This window comes from Drosophila subobscura, chromosome O (genome assembly GCF_008121235.1).
Source record: "Drosophila subobscura isolate 14011-0131.10 chromosome O, UCBerk_Dsub_1.0, whole genome shotgun sequence".
NCBI classification, from domain to species: Eukaryota; Metazoa; Arthropoda; class Insecta; order Diptera; family Drosophilidae; genus Drosophila; species Drosophila subobscura.
Window position 1 is genome coordinate 25700473 of NC_048533.1, and position 20673 is coordinate 25721145.

The window sequence follows — 20673 nt, forward strand, 5'->3', positions numbered from 1 at the left end:
ATATCAACCGACCCTCAAAACAATGCCAAAATATACCGTTTCAAATGAAAAACATACCAAATATATACCGTAGTCGTAAATCACATTCCTTGATTTTGATATTCTATTTGATATTACTATCTTTGCAAAGACTCTTAACACTGAAACAATAATTAAATCCGATTGGAAAAACAATTTGGCATATTATAAATACTCTTTTTTATTGGATTGTATAGCTTATGACCTTATATTTTACATATGCTTATTTGAATTTGGTTAGTGTTAGTAGGTAGGCATTGTTGTATTTTGACAGTACGTAAAATACATGTAGCCGCATTGTGGAACTGGCGCCACTGAGAAATTTATAATACATGTAAATATCCACGGAGATGTTGATGTAATAAGTATGTAGGATAATATTTCGGTTGATTTTCAAATTTGTATAACTCCTCCACATGGTAACTCCGAAGTAAGTCAACAGATGTTGATATATTTCTCTATAAATTTGTTAGAAATTTGGCATTAAGTATATCTCTTAGGATCCCCTAATACTGCTTACATTTGTATACCCAATCCCAAAGCCTATTCAAAACTCCACCGGAAATATGGGGACTTTCTGGCAGAGTATTTCTTGCAAATTGCAATCAACATTTTCACCAATTAATGTTTATGATTTTATGATTTTCGAAATTTAAGAATTGGCAATCTTCTGGGGACTGGTGAATTTCCAACGTTTTTGTGTCACTAAAAAAGCAATCGAAATTAATTAAGGAATTCGCAGCAATATACGTCAACATGGATACCCTATCGCATCACCCACTTCACACTGAGTGGCCACACAGCCACACCCCTCACCCTTCTGTGATATTTCGCAGTTCGAGAAGTGCTGCAGTGATACAATTGCCGATGTTTGTCTTGAAGCATTAAGGAAGTGCAACGCCATGCAAGTGTGGGGCTAAAGTGGCTCGCAACTTCTGTTAGTGCTGATTAAATGCCTCATAAGTTGGTCGACATAGACTGTGCAATCCAGTCTATCAGTCAGTGGGTCAGACGGTGGTACAAAGACTGGCAATTGTCTTATCAGCAGGGTGTCGAGTCCAAGTGCACCGCTCACTTGTTAAAAACAAACGATTTTCCATGTTATGTTTCCCCCCCTGAGATACCAAAGACGAGTTTCGAGCTGGCATTACCTCATTGTTGACTCAGTTGGCGATTTCGAGCGATATTTGCCAGCAAAATTCTAGCTAAATATTGTATATAGGATGACAATGATAGACATTATGACTCCATTATGATTCAAACTTGAGAAATTTCTGGAGGACGGTCGATATATTCCCCATAACCTTGCAACTGCTGCCCAAAAGTCATTGACCATTTCCCCATCCGCTCTCAGGCCTCCCCCCCAAAAGACCAATAAGGCTGTACGTACACACTCTGCTAATTCAACAAATGTTGACTAATATTTATTAGCCAGCGGTCGAAATTTAGTCAACATTTGATGGGAGTTTGGTTTTTGTGGTCACCTCCTCTTTGCCTGACTCATTCCCATTGTCATCTTAAAAGTGTTGTACGGGTATTAGCATGATTAATTAATGACCAAACAATTATTACTCATTTGTCTATGCAAATGAGGGGCTATCTCTTTAAGATCTCCATCCATCTGCATTACATGTTGAGTATACGCCGCACTGACCTTTCTGCTGATGGCAATCTAAGCAGAGACCAAGAATTGTCTAGGTCAAGACACCAGCTGCAGTGGCAACAGAAATAACTAGACACAAACACAGAAAGGAGACCAGACCCAAAAAATGTATATCAATTACACAGCCAAAAGGAAAAGGCATGGACCAGCAATGACAATGCCAGAAGCACACATAAAAACCGATACCATAAAACTATGCGCAGTCATTGTGGCGCCTCCAAGCTAATGGGAAAACACACAGCATATACTCGTACCCGTCGTGGCGTCTGCCAAGCAGCGCCGAAAAAGAGCGTGGCACAAACAACCCCTTGGGGTCGCCGTCGCAGGATTACGAGTATACGTAGCCGCGGTGGCACATTCAACTCGACTCGACTCTCCACGAGAATTGCGTCACTGGGAATTAAATCAATAGGGACAACTCCCACACACGGAGCTGGCGCTTAAGTGGAGCAAGTGGCTCTCTGGCTCAGTGGCTGGAACTTGAGGAATTTGCATTTTTCGTGGCCAATACACAAAGCATTGGCCAGTATTTGGGTCGGCGTCGTGAAAGGATTGCAAGGACATTTCAAAGGCGAGCGAAATGCGTTCTCCGCGAGCATAACTCAGCGGATTTGGCCATTTCCTTTCCGACTATTCGCTTTCTGGCTTTCCATTTCATAATTTGTATTAATTAATTTGCACAGTTTCTGTTGGTCGTCGCCAAATGATTTATGAAACTTTTTTCGGACTACACCTACCAGAAGTTCGGCCTTCGGTCGAATTAAGGGCAGGAAATGAACCCGTTTGCGTTTTGCCTCTTCTTTATTGGTTTTTCGAGTAGCTCTGAATTATTTATTAGCCAGTTGAGGCTAGAGTGCAGTCACGCAGTTATTGATGAGCCGCTTAAGTGGTTGGGGAAAGTATCCTTGCGGCCAGGACATGTACAAAGGGAATAGAGCATGAAGAGCACTACCAATTGTTAAGGAAAAATGTACAATTAATATTTAAATTTCAGTTTGTCTTCGCTCTCCCTTTAATTGGAAATATGTGCTCATCTTTTGGTCATTTCAGCCATTAGAAATTCCCATTTCGCTTTTGAGTCATGCTTAGAGGGCCAGAGTCTTGCAAAAATTAATTATTATTCTGTGACTGTGTCACCAGTAGCCGAATATTCAACGGAAACACATGTACAGATGATTTGCGTACCATTTAGGATTGTCACAAGTGACTCAGTAGCTTATGACACCATCAAAGCGAATATTGGAATTAAAGAAGATTTGTGAATGTTAGAAAGTTTAATGACTTTACTTGAAGATACTTAAATGAAGATCACAGATGATACTCTAACTCAGCTGAAAGCTTCCCTTTTTGGTCTTGACAAATTCTTATGGTCATACCCTTTGAAATCGTTTGCCTTTTATCATTGCAGTTGGAGCATGCTTCATTCAACTGATAAGAAGCCCCAACGCCCCAACATGTTCCATGTTCGATGTTCGAAAGCTCCACACGAACAGCTGTTTCCTCTCTGCCTCTACCGCCGCTGTGCACAGCCGACAGCCGGCTTTCATGCGCCTCGTATGCCCGAACCGAACCGAACCACCAAATACTCGCACACGAGTTCGCTCTGGTGCACGTTCGTGCACGTCCGTTCATGTCTCTTTCATGTTCAATATTGAAAAGCAGGCAGTCTGCTTAAAAACGCGAAAGTTCTCGGTCGGTCGGTAGAGCGTTCGCTTTGTGGTGGTTGAATCGAAGTTCAAGTCGTTCGCGTAAAGGCACAACCAAAAAAAAAACTATTCAGTTTTGGCCAACAGCGATTGTTCTTACGTTTATTTGATTAAGGTACGGTACGCAAGTCTCTTTCGTCAGTTGTTATCTGTGGTGCGTGCGTGTGTGTGCTCTCTATTGCTTCATATAGTTTTTGTTGTTAATGAGTGGGCGATATTATTATTATTTGTGTGGTGGGCGTTTTGTTTGCCATTTGGGCAACAGAATTCAACCGAATGCTGTCTGAAAACTAGTTAGCCATGCGTGCTGGCCGATTCTGACCTGTTCCCTCCATTCAATTTTCAAACAATAGAACGGATGGCAAAAAATTACAATATTTAACCGATTTTTCAACAAATATGCAGGACTGACATTGCCCCTGACGGCCCAGACATCAATAGGCGACAGACATCAGCTCTACGTAGCTGTTGTGTATTTTCCATCGATTTGCATTAATTTCCCCTTCGCTCTAATCAAAATCGAGAGTCGAATACGCACGCACACGCACACGGACAGACCGACATGCTATCAGCCACAATCCCAGTGTACGGTGTACGGTGTAACGGGTGTTGTAAAGTTTCGTAAAACCAAATCGAACAAAATTTAATTACAATCTTTCTTGTTTCATTTTGTGAAGTAGAAAAACAGCTTGAAAATTGTTCAGCAGCAGCCAGAAAAGCAATCGAAAAACTAATTTGAGTGAAAAACCTAAAAAGTGGAGCAACAAAAACTTCGAATATTTATCCAAAAGGTGAGTTTGGCAATCAATTGAAATCGATTTGAATGTGGAAAGTCGTGTGTGGGGATGCATCCTCACGGGCAATTATTGATTTTACCGGAAATGTCCTTCGCCGAATGCACTGCAGAGCCGAAACCAGACCCGGCTTCGCTTTGCAGCAGCTGAAAAAGCCCAAGGACACGGAGGCTCTGATGGTGTAGTGCCTGAACTTTTCACCTACGACTTGCCGCACACATCCGCCCCACTCACTCCCCACTCCGCATCGAACAGCTGTGCTGTTTTCAGATGTTTTCCCGATTGGGGCGGCAACATTTTTGGTTGCAGCAACTTTTGTTTTCCATTTCAATGCAACATCGAACAAGTGGCTGCCGGCCGGGACCGGGGCGCCCTGGCTGCGCTGTGTGGTGGCACGTGGGTTGAATGGGTTGTGTTGTGGTGTCTGGTTGTGTGGCATGTGTGGGTGTCGAGCCCGAGACCTGCACCACCTCTCCAAGTACGAGTAGAATGCACTTCTGGCTCGCTTGGGCAAACCACTTGTTTGTTGGGGCATGTAATGGGCCTCTCAGGCATTGCCTCACATCCAAGTGGGACGCTGCCATATGCCAGGCCTAAGCTCCTGGAAATATGCCACAATATTCACGACTTATGCGCCACCCACTCGCTGGCTTCGCATTTTGCCCATTAATTAACTTTCAATGCTGTCTATTCAGGCGGCAATCAAGTACAGTGAACTCTCACGAGTCTGATGTTTCCGTCAGTTCTGTTAGTCATAGTTCCGCTTAGTTTGTGCTCACTATATTGCCCTGGGGTTACTCTCGTTTTAATTTAACACTAGAACGATTTTCGCCGGTTTCCCCGCTTATCAGATATCTGCCAGCATTGGCATAGGCATATGCCACACACTGTCATTAGATAGAAGTCCGCCGATAAGCGGCAAATGTTTGGGGGACTACGCCAAAAAAAGAGAATAATGTAAGCCGAGAGGCCGCGAATATCCGGTTCATTGTAATGGTTAGGGGGAGAGAGGGAGGGAGAGGGAGACCTCCTCCTGTCTCTTATCTGTATATTTGATTTTCCATGAGCTCATCGGCGGCTGCAATTCTGTGTTCTGTTTTGTTTTGCACTCAGGTAAAAGCGAGAGATCATATTTCACCTTTTTGGGCTTTGCTTTTGGGATAATGTTTACCCGCCGGCGATCCACCCCTCCGTAGTTTCCCCCTTTAGTGGCATCGATTTCACATTAAATTGACTATTCCCTCGTCCCCTTTTTGGCGCGTGTTTTCAATTTATTTGAGTTGAATTGCCCATGGATTGTGTGTCTTTTATTTGTCTAAATGAAATTTCCATTATAATTTTGAAACCCCTTCTCGATTGCTATCGTGTGATTTGCTTTTCTTTTCGCTCTTCTATGGCTGCACTTTGAGCCCGAAACCAAAGTGTGGAAATTTGCATAATTGCATTCTCTCACTCTCTCTCTCTCTCTCTTCCTGGTAGTGGGGGACCAACCCATATTTTTACCATAAATCCCCCCATGGAGTGCCAGTTGATTGCAACGTTTTGTGGTTTCCTTTAAGGTGGGGAAGGGAGGATTCCATTGCCGTAACGGTTGGATTCGGTTTACGGTTTACCTTTTTGCGGTTTCTCTCTCGTTTGTTGGCACCTTGTAAGGGTTTAAGCGCTGCAAAGGGGTAGGGATGTGAAAGTCTATGGGTGTATCCTTTTACAAAGGGTATAACCACATACCTGGCTCAGTTATTATAGAGAGGGGAAGACCTCTCCATTCATTATCTGTGTGTTTCCATGCCACATTTAATGCTGATAGTCATTTTATTGCACAATTCACGCTTTATGCCTATTTTATTCCGTTGCCCTTTGCTAGTTGTTGCTGGTTTTATGCGTTTTGATAAGCACAAAATGATAATTGGTGGCGCTGCAACAATTAACTAAAGCAACAGTACTTTTAATGATCTTTCAACTAGAAACTAAAGCATGGGAAGAGACAGCAACAGCAAGAGAACGAGCGAAAGAAAGACAGAGAGAGAGAGAAAAGCACAAGAAAACTATTTCAAGTGCAAGTCCCCATTCCGCCGCCCACCTCATTCACTTCTCTCACCGTTTGTCTGTCTGTCTCTCTGTCCGCTTCTCTCTTTCGTTTGTGTTTGCTCACTGTGTGGGGAAATTTCTATCTTTCTCCCACTTTTAATCTACAAACACATAAATACGAGTATGTGCAATATGTGGACAACAATAGCAACAGCAACAGAACAGCAACAACAAAAACGCATTAAAAATGTTGAATTTTTGTTTGCCACCTTCAAGGTCAGATCGGCAGCACATTAGCATCGTAAAAATTGTTGTCGTCCGTCCCAAGAACAAGAAAACATTTGTTTGCCATTAAGCTAAAAGTAAATATTAGCGGATATATAGACGAACATACATACATACGTCTATAAACGTATTATATATAGAAAACGTTCTTTATAAATATACAGATGCGAGAAATTGCATTGCGACCAGGCCTATAATTGTACAGTGAAAGTTCTCTAAAAGGGAAAGCACTCTGAAAGATCTATAGAAGAAAATGTTGGACCAAAGTCTAAGAACTTTACACCATATTTCAGAGGATATACCCTACATAGATGTTCCTTACATTCAAATCTTCCAGCTCGAGCACAAGCGATCTATTTGCGATCTCATAATTATTTTATAGTTAGTTTATAGTCTTATAAACGATATTTACCAGTATGTGAACATGAAGTCTCCCCTCCAGCGATTTGTCACTGTTTGAATACTAAACTTTGATAGAATGATGGAATGCTTGACCAAAGGTAGACGACAAATTCATTCATGCCTCATCACATGATTGATAAGCCACCCGGCCTCCCAGACTGATAAACTTTCTGTTAAATTCGTTCCGACTTGTGCTCGGAGCATTATGAATATTAATGTTACGCTGACGTCAGCGATGCATTTGACAGATGACAAAACACAAGGAACAAGACAAATCAAATGCAAATGCAGCAGTCAGTAGCCGAGTGCAGTGGAGCTGAATGAAGATGAATGAATGGAAAAACAAGAGACGCGAGTTCAAAAATGTTACACTTTGCTTTGCTACACTTTGCAGAGGGTATTGCAAGTTTGCATTGAAAGATGTGTACAAAGAGGATCTACCATAATAATGCTCTCTTTGTAAGAATATTCAAAGCTGCGGCTTCAAATCCCACCCCTCTACGTTGCTTTCCATTTATTCTCTTCCATTGCATATTTCCGAAAAGCTGTCAACTCGCGCTGTCAGAGCGCGACATTTGACATTTCCATTTAACTTAGTCAGCGCCACACACACCACACACACACTCGTACCCGCTTTCATATTAAAATAGTAACAACCACCTGCAGCAGCACCCAGCGCGTAACTAATTTTCCCCAGGGGTGTGAGGGCATGAGTTTCCCTTTCGACACGGCCAACAATTGCCGAAAAGTGCATGCCCCGCTCGCTATACACTGCGTTACGCTCCTTTTGTGAGCCCTATCGGGCGAAACTCATCTGCTGGGCTGTCTTTCTGTCGGTCTGTCGGTCTGCCTGTTGGCCAAGGGGTCAAAAGCTCAGCAAATGACAAACATGCAACGGCGTTAAATTTTTATGCGTGTTGTGAAAATATGACAAGGAGTTGAAGTGTGGTGGGGGGATATGGCAACGGAGAACGGGGAACAATGTAGCGTTGCAGTTGTGGGTGTGTCAACCGTTTGCTGGTCACGCAATGCAAAGGAAAAATGTAGAATTTTCCGCCAAAGTCCGCGCGATAAGCCATAGATAGCAAACTGCTGCTCTTTTCGGTGTTGGGCGGCCCTTTTTAGCTTGGAGTTCGTTTGTGTTTTATGGCATAATACCCAGCAGAATGGTGGGGGCAACGGGCCTACAGCAATGACATCAACTTTGCAGCACCCAAGGCCTTATCTCTGCCGACATCGCAATTTATTAGATTGTGTGCTCTTAAGTTTATCACCTAAATTAAATATTTTCCTGTAAAAGATATCATGTGTAATTGTTCAAGTGGAGAGATTCCACCGAGGGAGATATCTAAATGAGGAAGAGGAGCAGAAACAGTAGTCATAGGAAAAGAATGAATCATATGCGAGTACATGGAGTGTGTCAATAATAATATCTTTATATCGGTTGCAACCCACTCCACAGTTTAGAAACCTTTGGGCCTGTAAGCCACATTAACCTTGAAATGATACCGTGAATCTATCTGGCCTACCGACCGACTTACGTCACTTGTCCACGAATACAACAAACAAACAAAATAATATGTCCGGCTCTGTCCCACTCCCGCACTCCTTCCAACTCCCACCTCCACTGAGCGGACAAGTGACAACGATGAATGTCAGAGAGACAGACTTTATATGGCACAGCCCAAACCCGCCCGTCCCTCCCATTGACACGAAATTGGAGCGCACGCTTCATTTACTCAACGGACGGTGTGTGTGGCGATAAAAAGGAAAATACAGCACAAGTAAAATAAAATAAAATCAAATAGATATGGCAACAAACTTGGATGATTTACTGCACCTTCGATAGTGGCAATGGCACGGCAAGGCAGACAGGCAGACCTGTCGCTTGGCCAGTGGCCACTCATAAGATCACCTACAAAAATAGCCAACTAAAATAAACGATCAACTAAGGTCGAAAGAAAAGCACGGAAAAATGCCGACAACAAGAACTACATACAAACATCCAATGGAATGAGGGAACACATATTTCTGAACAAATAAACTCAATTTAAATTGGATTTGATTTCGATTCCGACAAGAATCAAGCAGTTGAGGTCGAAACTTGGCCAGGTCCATCGAAGGTAACCAAACAGCCATGAGCTGGAACCCAAATCCAGCTGCAATTAAGTGCGAAAATTCCATAAATTTTATTTTTATACTGTTTATTTTTGATCAGGGCACTTCAACGAGGAAAATTTGCAAACGTTTCACAGAGAATTTCTTATTATACATATGTGCAACTGGAACGAAAAGTGAGGGAAAGGGTTAGTCTACGCTGCGATACCCTTTATCGAGAGGAGCAAGAATTAGCTATGTAATAAGAATTTGATAGATAAGCTCAAAATAAAGGAAGGAATCTAACTTATTTCAAACATTTTCTCACAGCATTTTATATAAATAAACTAAACATTATGCAAAAACAACAAATAATCGTACCTCTTAAAAAATTCGTGCTGTTCCGGCAATATTTAAGGTGTTGAAAAACGAAATATGATAATTGCACACAAATTTTCTTAGAAATAAAACCACTGGAAAACCTATTGATATATCCGTTTTCAATAAACATCTTTTGTCGGCGAGTGCCAAAAGAACTAGCGAATTTTCATCACGTATGCATTTAATTACCAATTCTTCCAAATTGTGCCTAGAGCAGGGAAACGGATGAATTTTTATGTAAATTTTCACCATATTGTTGCTGCTGTCATAGATTCCTGCTGATGAGAGTGCGCTGAACTTGGGTCGTGACTCACACAGAGAGTTCTGTGATGTAATTGGCGCTTTTATGGCGGTGGAGCTCGTAAAATTGATGTTCCTGTGAAGTATAGTAATATTTGCCATAAGACACGTGCACTTGGCACTGGCGCTTATTCTTATTAGCAATTCGGCGCCAAAATACTATTGGCGGTATCAAGTTTATGCGTTTTCCCCCAGAAACCAAAAGATGATTGATCTCTTTTGGCTGTCACTGTGGGGGATGCTGTTGCTGACCCAGTTTCGCGCTATTTACTTTCAATAACATATCTATGAATATATTCGCGCCTGACAAAAGAGAGCCGAAAATAAACCGCAGATTCTGTGAGGAATGGCTGTGAGCAAATTTCTTATTTATATTATTCCACCACCCATACAGAAGGCACTGTCAGAAAAGTGACAACGATGACGTCGTCAGTTTCAGCACAGAATACACAGAGTATCGAAAAAACAAAACAGAGAAAAAACTGGTGCTATTAATTTGAACCTACACGTATTCCCCCCTTTGGTTAGCGCCCTGCCCTGCCCTGCCACTGCCTCTGTCTCTGCCGCTGCCACACATTCGATTGTATTGTTTGGCTGTGGGTCGGTCTCTCACTTAATTGCTTTTTGTGTGTGTTTTTCAGCCTGAAGCTGCTGAAGCCTAATGATCCGTCATCGAGTTGTACGTACGTATAAGTACATACATATGTACATTCGTATACGTAATATTGCAATCGCTGGCAAGTGCAGACAGTTCACGGTACCCAGTCGGTATCTCTATCTTTCAGGCATTGGTGGGCGTTTGTAACGCTCTGGAAATAATAATAGAGACAAAATGGTTATTACGAATGCCATAAAGATGGCTAAATTATGAAGTGCTCATGGGATAGACACCGACACCGACATGAGTAATAATTTGCAATGCTAATTTGCATATTAGCCTGTCTTTGCCATAGAATACTTTTTGGGTGGAACAACAGCTCTAAATTTATCACAAAATTAGGCAGAGTTGGAGTGACAGAAGAGGCTGTCCCCAAAGAGAATTGTGCAGATCTCAAAGAAACAATAGATTGTGAAACTTTTTTGGATTCTTGGAGCACTTCTTTTTAGAATTTCTTAGAATTATTCAATTTCTGGATATTCTATGCCAACCCAGGACCACATAACACAAGCTTATCTCCATTTCTAAGTAAGTAATGCACACAAATTGTTGTGCAGATTCCATGAATTTTCAATAATTTTGGAACACTTGGAAATGTACAACACTTGCACCTCAAATGTGTGCAGAAATCTTCGTCAGAGTTTCACTCAAGTCTTGATGAATGATTTATGACTTATTTCCGAGTTCCAGGAATAGAAAACTTCAACCTTTTTTTTTTTGGGAAATTATAATAATTAAACTAGTAATTGTGCCCAAATTTTGTGCAGATTTAACTGTCACTCCAACCTTGTTGAAGGGTCAATGGTACACATGTAACCCCACCAATGCCAGGCCCCAGCCCCAGCCCGTGTCATTGTCACCAGTTATAAAAAAAAGGGAGAGAGAATAATAACTGAAGACAAGGGCACCGTCGGCCATGACAATTATATAATTACCGCTTTGTGTGTTGGCAATTAACTCGACACTCGTCGGTGGCAGTCCATCATCTATCCCTATCCCCAATCCCCAGTAAAAGTAGAAGCAGCAGCAGCAGCACTTTATGGTTTTGATTGATGACACCCTCGAAGGCAAAGTGAATTGAGAACAATTGGAGATGCATCATCGAAAGACCCTTCCAATGTTGCTTGTCGTTAACGTTCAATATTTACACTCGTTAAGCAATAAATGTATGGAATATAAATTGATCCAATTCATTGGATTGAAAGTAAGGGCCATCGAAGGCTGTTTTCACAGATTTAAACCAATAAAATTCGATTTTAAATGCTTAATGTTCTTCCTAATTGCTACAACAAACCACAAAAGGGAAACCACCAACAGGGTTAACATGGGACAGAGGGAGGGAGGGAGGCATAATGGGATGGGTATGGGTATGGGAATGGGAAGTGCGGGTCACGTCGGGTTCAATGATTATTAATCAAATGCCAGTTTAATTATGCGACTTGTTAGAGACGAACAGACACTGTGTCTCATGTAATCACTCAGGGTCCCAGGCCCGTACCCACTCCCCACGTCGATCGGTGGTCTGCAGCTTCAATTAAAATTCGTTTCGCCGATCAAAATGGAACCAACCACCAAAGTCAACCAAAAATTGAAAGTTTACGAGTCTCACCCTCTCGTTCTCTTTACTTTTTGGCATAAGAATTGGGTGCGTTGGACGTTGATGTGTCGTTTCTGGGTCTCGTTCTTGGGGCCTAATCGAATGTCAAGTATGAATCCATTGATGACAACGCAGACCATTCCGTTTTGATGGTGACAATTAAGACATCCCATGTCTCACTCTCTTTTTTATTATTATTACTTAATATTGTATCTTTTATTTGTTTTCCGGCTTTGGTTCTCTTGCAGTTCGTTGTGTGCGCTGTTCATTAGCGGTTCTACTCCGTGTCTCTTTTTGGGGGCTGTCTAAACCCGAACGAGTAAGCTTTTAAAGCACTCTGCTTGAAACACGATACGATCCATTGGCTTGGCCTCCATTCTGTGGTTTTGACATTGAACTTGCGTGGTTAATCATTGTCGAAACACCAACGAATCGAAGATTGCCAATGCAAACAAAAACCAAACCAAACAGGGGATGCATTCCGGGCTATCAATAAACAACTTTTGTTTTCTCTTTTTTTTCCACCTTTTTGTTGTGTGTGTGCGCCGATCGCGTTTGCATTTCAAATTAGCTTTCGATTTGCGGCCACCAAAATATTGACAAAATGACATCATGAGATGTGATATAGTAAAGCTACTCCAGAAATGGTAGAATTTATTTGATAAATAAAAGCAAAACTGTGGAACACTGATCACGCGGCATGCAACAACAAAAGTAATCGGGCGAAAAGCAAAAGCGGAAATGAAGGAACTAAATGTGCCAAGACGTTCCAAAGATTGTTTTTTCTTCTATTCTTAGAGTGGAAGAAGATAATGTGTGAAGAATTTCTAGAGTATTTTCCCCGCTGGGAAATGCAAAATCCAACAAATGTCTAGGCAAATATTTCTTTGGGAGTGTCAGGGGTCAAACCGTGGGGCCATGTCCCTTTATTCGATGGGATTGGATACGATTTATTTGCTTTGACCCACAGTCATGCTGGGGGTCAGCATTTATCTATGAACAATTTGGTGGAAGAGCATTTATTTATGATCGGTTTTTGATTTTTTTCTATTTGCTTGCAGGCCAAAGCAGCGAACAGAACATCAACAGCCGCAACAAGTATTAGGAGGAGACCAATCCCCGACAAGCAAAAGACAACATAAGCCACGGGGGAAAGCAGCCAACGAACGGGCCAAATGCAAATTCATAAGCAGAGGACCTGAACCTGAAGATACAACCTCCAGATAGAACACATTTCCGCACTGACACAGTGGGTCGGTAGAGAGAGAGACTGTGTTTGTTTATTGCATCGACTCAGCGACTGGAACCGAGAGTTTGCCCCGCGCGAAGATCCATCCGCAAGATGCCCGGCCACTTACACGCCATAGATCTTTGAGACCTCAGTGGCAGTACCCCAACCCCACACTCTGGCCTGCATGCGTTGCACATACAATATTCCATCAGGCAGCAATATTTGGAGAGTGCCGTCGGTTGGTTGGGCAATCGCCAGATAAATTCTAATAAATAGCCAGACAACAGAATACTTGGCATAAAAATAAATAAGAATCGAAGAACGCGGAACGCAGAACGCAGTACGAGCTACGGGATTCGAACGCATTGCAACAGATTCATCTGAGGTGTCGAGTGCATTGCCCAGGCCAGGCCAGGCGATCACCCCTCTGGCAGCAGCAGTTGGAGATCTTTGTGGCAGCATAGACGTAGGTCGCGGCCAAAGTGTTGCAAAGCAGGGGCACAGCCAGAGGCAACGGCAACCGCAGCGAGGTGTACACATTTGGCACCATGGAGGGCGGTTACGTCAATGAAGGTGAGTTGCAATTACAACTGAATCTACATACGGCCATGCCTGAAATGTATCTACAAGATATCGAACAAGTCCATCTACCGAATGAATGCTTTTTCTTTGATGCAAATAATCCCAGAATCTATGGAATTTAGTTCACATTCTTTTGATATACACTTCAAATGCATTTTTAATTTTATATTTTCAATTTATTCTATAAGGAATTATCTCTTAATCTCTGCTTCAGACGGGTCTCTTTTATTTTGAAATATTTTTAGAGGGAAATTGTATGAAAAATATTCTATAATTTCCTACAATTTATTGAGTTGAACTATTTATATGGTATAAACTTGTTTTCTTATGTTTTAGTTTTGTATTTCTTGTGGGCTTTCTTACTTTTTGGGGTACTCCCCGAATTCTTGTTTGCTTATAAAATATCCAAGAAATTCAATACATCTTGAATAATTTCTTTCGTTTCATCAGCCAATTATTCATAGCCACCAAACAGCAGCAACAGACCCATTATATAGGATATAGTTTGATGATCTAAAAGCACTTGCATCACAAAATATAATTTCTCATTCATTTTGTGGCTTCTTGCATGCTCACCTCTACCAAAAATAATTCTCACACAATGCGAAAATTCGAAAATTCATTCAGCAAGACAGCCGAACAGATGTTTGTACAAAGTATTTGACTTTGAATATCCACACACACACACACACGCGGAATGTGTGGCATGATCTCTTGAGAAAAAGCTGCACAGTGACACCGAAAATATCAGCGATTTATTAGCAATGCAAATGCAAGCGAATTATTCAAACTGCCACTTCACCCATCCACCCATTAGTCAGATGCTATGAGGCAATGCATCCCAGATATAGTTTTTGTTTTATTTGGCAACATTTTTTCGGTTCATAGAAATAGACAATTGCGTGTACCTGTCTCTGAGTCACTTCAAACATCACTAATCCCATACAACAAAAAAAACCCCCACTATTCTCCCCAAAAATGCTCTCTCCAAAACACACACACAGAGGATTCCGATGCCATAATGGGTGTGGAAAGTCCAGGTAAATGAAAACTTGAATGATCTCTTTCATAATCGTTCTCAAAACCAGCACAGAACTTGTATAAATATCCAAAGGAAATGGCAGGGGAAAGGGCCATCAACTTTGTGACACTCAATTAAAGGGCTGAGAGTAGTGGCAGTGGAAGAAGAGTGCATTTGAGCTTGTATCTTTATGACTGGTTTCTGCTATCTACGATAAACAAGCCGGTTCTACTCGCCCACATTCACAGACAAGTGGTTGTTCCCCCCTTTTACAGATTCTGCCCTCAGATCAATAGCAAATCGGTCGCTGACTCTCTACAACAAATGTGTGACGCCACAGCACATGTTCTGCCTTGTCATTATTTCTTTTCTGACTTTTAATTTACATAATAGGATTACCGAATGTAAATCACAAGCCATATATTCGATTCTGGCCATCGGTATGCAAAAATAAAAACAGAAACAAATCGTAAAGTAGTCGATTCGCTGACAACAGTGCACCATAAAAGGCAAAACTGTCTGTCAGACAACTGCTGATGCTGCCACGACCTAATGGGGGGGTTTTCAATTAATATTCATTTGGAGGAAGGCAAGGCAAAAACTGTCATAAATTATCAGCTTGCAGCAGGCAGACGGACAGCGTTCCTTGAGCGGCGTCTTCAAGTATCCGCGGCATCAATAAGTGCAACTCGGGCACGTCTTTCACGGGCATCACTTAGTCAAGAGAGAGAAACATTTTTGGGGCAAGCTGATGATGTCATCTGCAACGCCAGCTCTTAAAAGGATTGGATCCGCCTCTTTCTGGAGCTCTGCCTTGATCACGTTTCAAGCAAAAAGCCACAAACAGATAATAAATTTGCAGTTTTGTCGAAGCCATGAATTTGTTTCCAGGAATTCTGCCGAGTGCCGAGACTGAAATCACAATAAATATATCTTCCCTGCCACTGGCCCTGGCCTTAGGATCGAATTTTGTGTGCGGTTTCTCATTCCTCATGTCTGTCTGAAGATGCAAGATATTTCCTCTGTCTCTCGCTCTGCTCTGTTTGTGGATCATTGTTTGTGGAATTCACAAGAATTTATTTGCTTAAATTTGAAAATGAAAACACACTTTGCAGCTGTGAAAATACATTGTTGTTACAGAGGGACAAACAACGCCACCGAGTGTGCGCCATCATATTGTAGTTAAACACTTTTTAATGCCACTATTTATCGCCGAAAATTGTAATTAAAAATAATAATAGAATCTACATGGTAGACAAATCAGACACTGAATTAGTGGACATGCTTGGCTTCTCTTTCAGATTGACCTTGCCGGGGCTATGACCCATACATTTTTCCATGTGTCTTTATTTTGTGTCTGTAAGTACTAGGGACACAGACCGAACCAACAATGACGACAGCATGAATGAAACAGCAAACTAGACACAATTTATGAGCAACAGTTGTTTGATTTATATGCAAAATGTGTTGCTGTAAAGGGCATATAAATTTTAGGGGAATTTGGACTTGATAAAAAGTGCTGAGAAAACAGTAAAAGATGGATAAGATTTGCAAAGATATGTCTGACTTTGGGAAGACAGGAAAAATCTCTTAAATATAGCGAAAACTTTACTTACAGGGTATCCAAGCAACGACTCTCTGCCAGTGTTGACCTTCCTTCCCATTCAAGTGCTCCCATTTGTGTTTAGTCTTCAACTTGACCTCTCCAACAGAAAATTTAGGCAAGAGTGAGACATCTATTTACATACATAATGTGACTTGATAAGCTATCGGGATTTGCATAAACCTCGTGAAGAGGACTTGGAATGAAGGCGTTAAGCCCAACACCTCTTGCTTATGACAGATTCTATAAAAAGATACACAGATTCATACGAAAACAAGTTGAACTTGTTTTCGGCCAGCTTTTCTGTGGCTGCAATTTGAGACTTTGAATATTTTTTAAGTATCTCATTTTGTGAGTGAGGTGTTCAATTACATGACATGGAAAATGCATCTGAAGTTGCTCAATTTTTGATTCAATGTCGGAATGTCTGGGACATTCGATACAACCAGATACGGTGCCGAAGATCGATGGTTGAAAGGTTCTTCAAGTCATTGCAATCGATTGACACAGTTCGCTGGGCAGTCAATAGGAATAAATGGTTGTTTCGAAATCAATTTCAATATGGCACCTACTGGCCGCATTTCCCTCAAATGTCAGTTTTCATTGCCAGCTATTTGCCATTTCATTTACATTTTCATTTCTATTTTCATTTCTATTTTCATTTCCATTTGTGGTCCAAGTTCAGCCGGCAGTCAGTTCCATCCAATTGGCCCATTGATCAAGTGCATTAAGAGGAACACGTGATTTGCATTTAAATTGTTTTTGGCTTTGACTTTGGCCAACAACTGCAAATACTTGTACCCGTACCCGTTTCTATCTCTCTGCCAATTCTGCAAATTTGCTGCTCATTTATTTGCATTGGCGTCTTGCCGGTTCGATGTCTCAGTGTGCCTCAGAAACGATTACGATTACCGCAACCAATCATCGAGTCATGGAACCATACCATGGAAATGACGTCAGCTGGCTGGCTGACTGGCTGGCGCTCTTGTGCATACAATTAAAATCAATTTGCAGTAGCGCCAATTGCTGTTGACACATTTTATCTTAGGCGTTTCAAAATCCATTCGCAAGCGAGAACAGGGCGCTCGCTTAGATGGGTATGTATGCAAATTCAATTAGTCAGTCACTGCATTGTGTTTTTGCGCATGCGCAGCGGCTCTTGGGTGGCAATGTTGACACTTTTCACTAGGGCAATGTTGCCAAATTTCTTAGAAAAACTGCTTAGTGGATCAACTGTGATTAGTTGGAGTTTTGGATAGGGAAAGAATTAATTTACTACAAAGAAAAATACTCTCCAAACTGCACTGCATCTGTACATCTTATTTGATACCCAATATTCCATCTGCGATTAACTTAATTTCCTTTTAACCACAGCCATGAATAACTTTAGCAACTTCTAGTTGATTCTATCTCATTTGAGACTAACTGCCCTGTCAAATCTTTCGAATTTTAGGCACATTATTTTGCAGCTTTATCTGCAATAATAAAATTAAATAATTTATTTTAATGGTCAGCCATGTTAAATGAGGCTAAGTGATTTTCGTTGTAGACTTCAGCCAGCTTCGTAGCTGGCATGCAAAAAAGTTTAAGTGTTGTTTTGTTGGCGTCTGTGTGCAAAATTAGCTAAAATTGCAGCTCAAAGATACAAGCAGCACAAAAGACCAGCGGCAGTTCGTGATTTAGCCACCGTCATTGTGTATGGTCGGTCTGCCGATTGGGAATGCATCAAAGTAAAACGGCACCAAAGGCGAAAGATGGTATCTGCGCGGGTACGACTGACTGGGGGCACCGCTCCTGACAGCCGGCACGTACATCCATACATACGAGTATATGAAGCGCTTAGATAGTTAGATAAATTGTCGTGGGCCCCTTGGCACCTGAGCTGCATGGGACATGGGGGACCATAGAACGTGGCTTACATTCGTCATAATGCGGAACAGATGCCAGTCTTTGAGCTGCGCCTTTGTTGAAGATACATTTGTGCAGATAAAAAAGTGCTTTCAATGGAGTTTATGTCGGATTTATGGGTATTATCAGGGCATATCTCTGCTCCGATCTGAGCGGAGTCTGTCTCTTGTGGAGCCACCCACACAATTCATAATTGAAGCACTCGAAACTCTCATAATTGGCGCCGGAGGCCAGAGCCCAAATTGGCAAGAACGGAAATGTCGACCAAAAAAAAGCAAACCCCTACCCCTTGCAATTAATCAATTTTCATAATGACAACGGGCTCTGGGGGCCTTTGTGCGATGGCGTGGGTTGAACCGACGGCAGGCCACGGACAAGACCGCGGGCATGGCTCGAGCTCTCGAGAGGGTTTGAGGTGTTGCCGGCGTTTCATTAAACTCGAATTAGCTGTGGATTCGTTCTCCTGAAGGCAGCAGATAAATGGCAGACATGAGGCATACGTTTTTTGGTGGATCACAAGATCTAAAGAATCTAAAAATCTCTTTCGTGGAAACCACTTTCAAATGTATTAGCCATTAGCCAGATCTTCAGATCCTCAGCTAATGTCAGCGTTATCCGGGCAGCTCTTGGCCACTATTTTTGACAGGCAATTATAAATAAAATGTTTCGAAAATACTTTCACAAAGGGGGGCGTGAGGCGTGACAATGTCAAAGCCAACAAGCGAGTGAAAATGAGAGCAGGCAAATAATTTGGCAGTGAGCCAAAACAGCGACCGATTAAACTAGACCTCATAAAAAACGAAAACTATGCACCAAAAACAAAGCCCACGAAAAGAAGAAAAGCAAAAGTCAAAATCAGAATGTGGGAGCATAATTTTGAATGCGAATATTTCCTGCCTACCAAAGTAAACAATAATTTTGGAATACGTACGATTATAATATACATATAGATGGCAAATAATGGGTTGTATATGGTGACAGTTTAATGCCCATCAAGGCCGCACAGCGCCGAGTGTGAAAAAACATAGCAGAAAGTATATACTCGTACGTAAACATATTTAATTATATGAAATTATTGTTTATGGGCATTACACCCCATGGCTGGGGCCCGTTTACGTGCCAATTTATTTAATCATCTGATATTGGGGTGCCTTAAGGGCGTGGCCATGCTGATCGCAGGTGGGGCTGGGCCTACCAGATATTCCACTTTCGATAAGAACCATAGGTTTGTGTTTGCTGAATGTTAAGTGGAAAGTTAAATGCAAATGCAAATATAGCTTAGAATTAATAGTATACTTTGGCTAAACAAAACATAATAAATTGTCCTGCAGGATACCCATAAAGCACTCAAAAGAGTCCAGCCCAGCAGTAGCCCACCATTGATAGTTTTTCCCTTGAGCCACTCGATGAACAATCATATTGCAACATTTCCATTTCCATTGTGGCATGGACTTGTGATATTAATGAATGAATGAACGATTGAATAAACGAATGAATGAATTTCTGTCAGCTTGCAAAAGTGCGACAAATTGTAAAGCGCTTAAGTTGTTTCCAAGCAATTTACTCAACAAATCAGAAACTCATCAAAAATTGTTGCATGCCATACAACCGTCAACAAAAAATTAGGAAAAAAACGCAGACGTTTTTTCTTTCGTCTTGTTAATTGTAAAATAGTGTACAAAACGAAGTATTTTCTTGTTGTGTCGAGTTACGTGTCGTTGATAATTAAAACTGAGAATTGTTTAGTGGGGGGGTCGCTCAACCCAGACATGCCAGTGGCGTGGCCGGCACAGGGGAGAACATTCACAGTGAAGATCAGCATACAGAAACCCCTTCCGCACACAGTTCCTGTCCAAGTCCCTGCCTGCCACTCATAGATATTTTGTCTGGAGTGCTTTTATTTCTCTCTTTTATTTTTTTGCAACTTTGAAGTTTATTCAACCTGAAATTGTCATCCCACTGACGGTTCCAGGTAGCAAGCAACCAACCGGAGTTTTGCGTGGCTTGTTTATGGCTTTATATCGTCCAGTTTTTTTATGGCTTTCTGTGGATGTTATGTGCGACATGCAAAGCGATCTCTAACTCCACCCACAACAACATTTTCTAACTCGTTGCTCTCCCCCTTGGAAGGTTTTTTTTCTGTCTAATTAAAATTGGGTTGAGTGAGGTTTACGATTGCCCGAAAGACGAACTGACGGCTGCTTTGTTGTCGAGTCTGGCGTCATTTGGCCACTGGCAAATGGGACTGAGCGCTAATTTAATTTACAAATTAGCCGCACTCGAAAACTGCACGGCAAGTGTCGGCCAGTGTTCCGTCCGTGTTTGGTTTGGTGCCGCATTCGAGTGCCGCTTAATTTGTCATTTTTTTTTTCGGGGCTACCACTGAAGGTTGTGCTTGG

General features: G+C 41.7%; 1 protein-coding gene across 3 annotated transcripts in view; it reads left to right on the forward strand.

Annotated features, from left to right (window-relative positions):
* Nucleotides 1–3339: 3339 nt before the first annotated feature.
* The window catches only part of LOC117896575 (aminopeptidase N), a 31650-nt gene continuing 14316 nt past the window's right edge, over nt 3340–20673 (forward strand). The window contains exons 1-4 of one of the 3 annotated variants that reach the window (XM_034804977.1): nt 3340–3502; nt 4065–4178; nt 12991–13733; nt 14747–14782. In XM_034804977.1, coding sequence (XP_034660868.1) covers nt 13709–13733; nt 14747–14782 — 61 coding nt within the window. In that variant the 5' untranslated portion in view covers nt 3340–3502; nt 4065–4178; nt 12991–13708. The remainder of the gene's footprint in view (nt 3503–4064; nt 4179–12990; nt 13734–14746; nt 14783–20673) is intronic. The other 2 variants (XM_034804976.1, XM_034804978.1) reach the window with 2 other exon arrangements.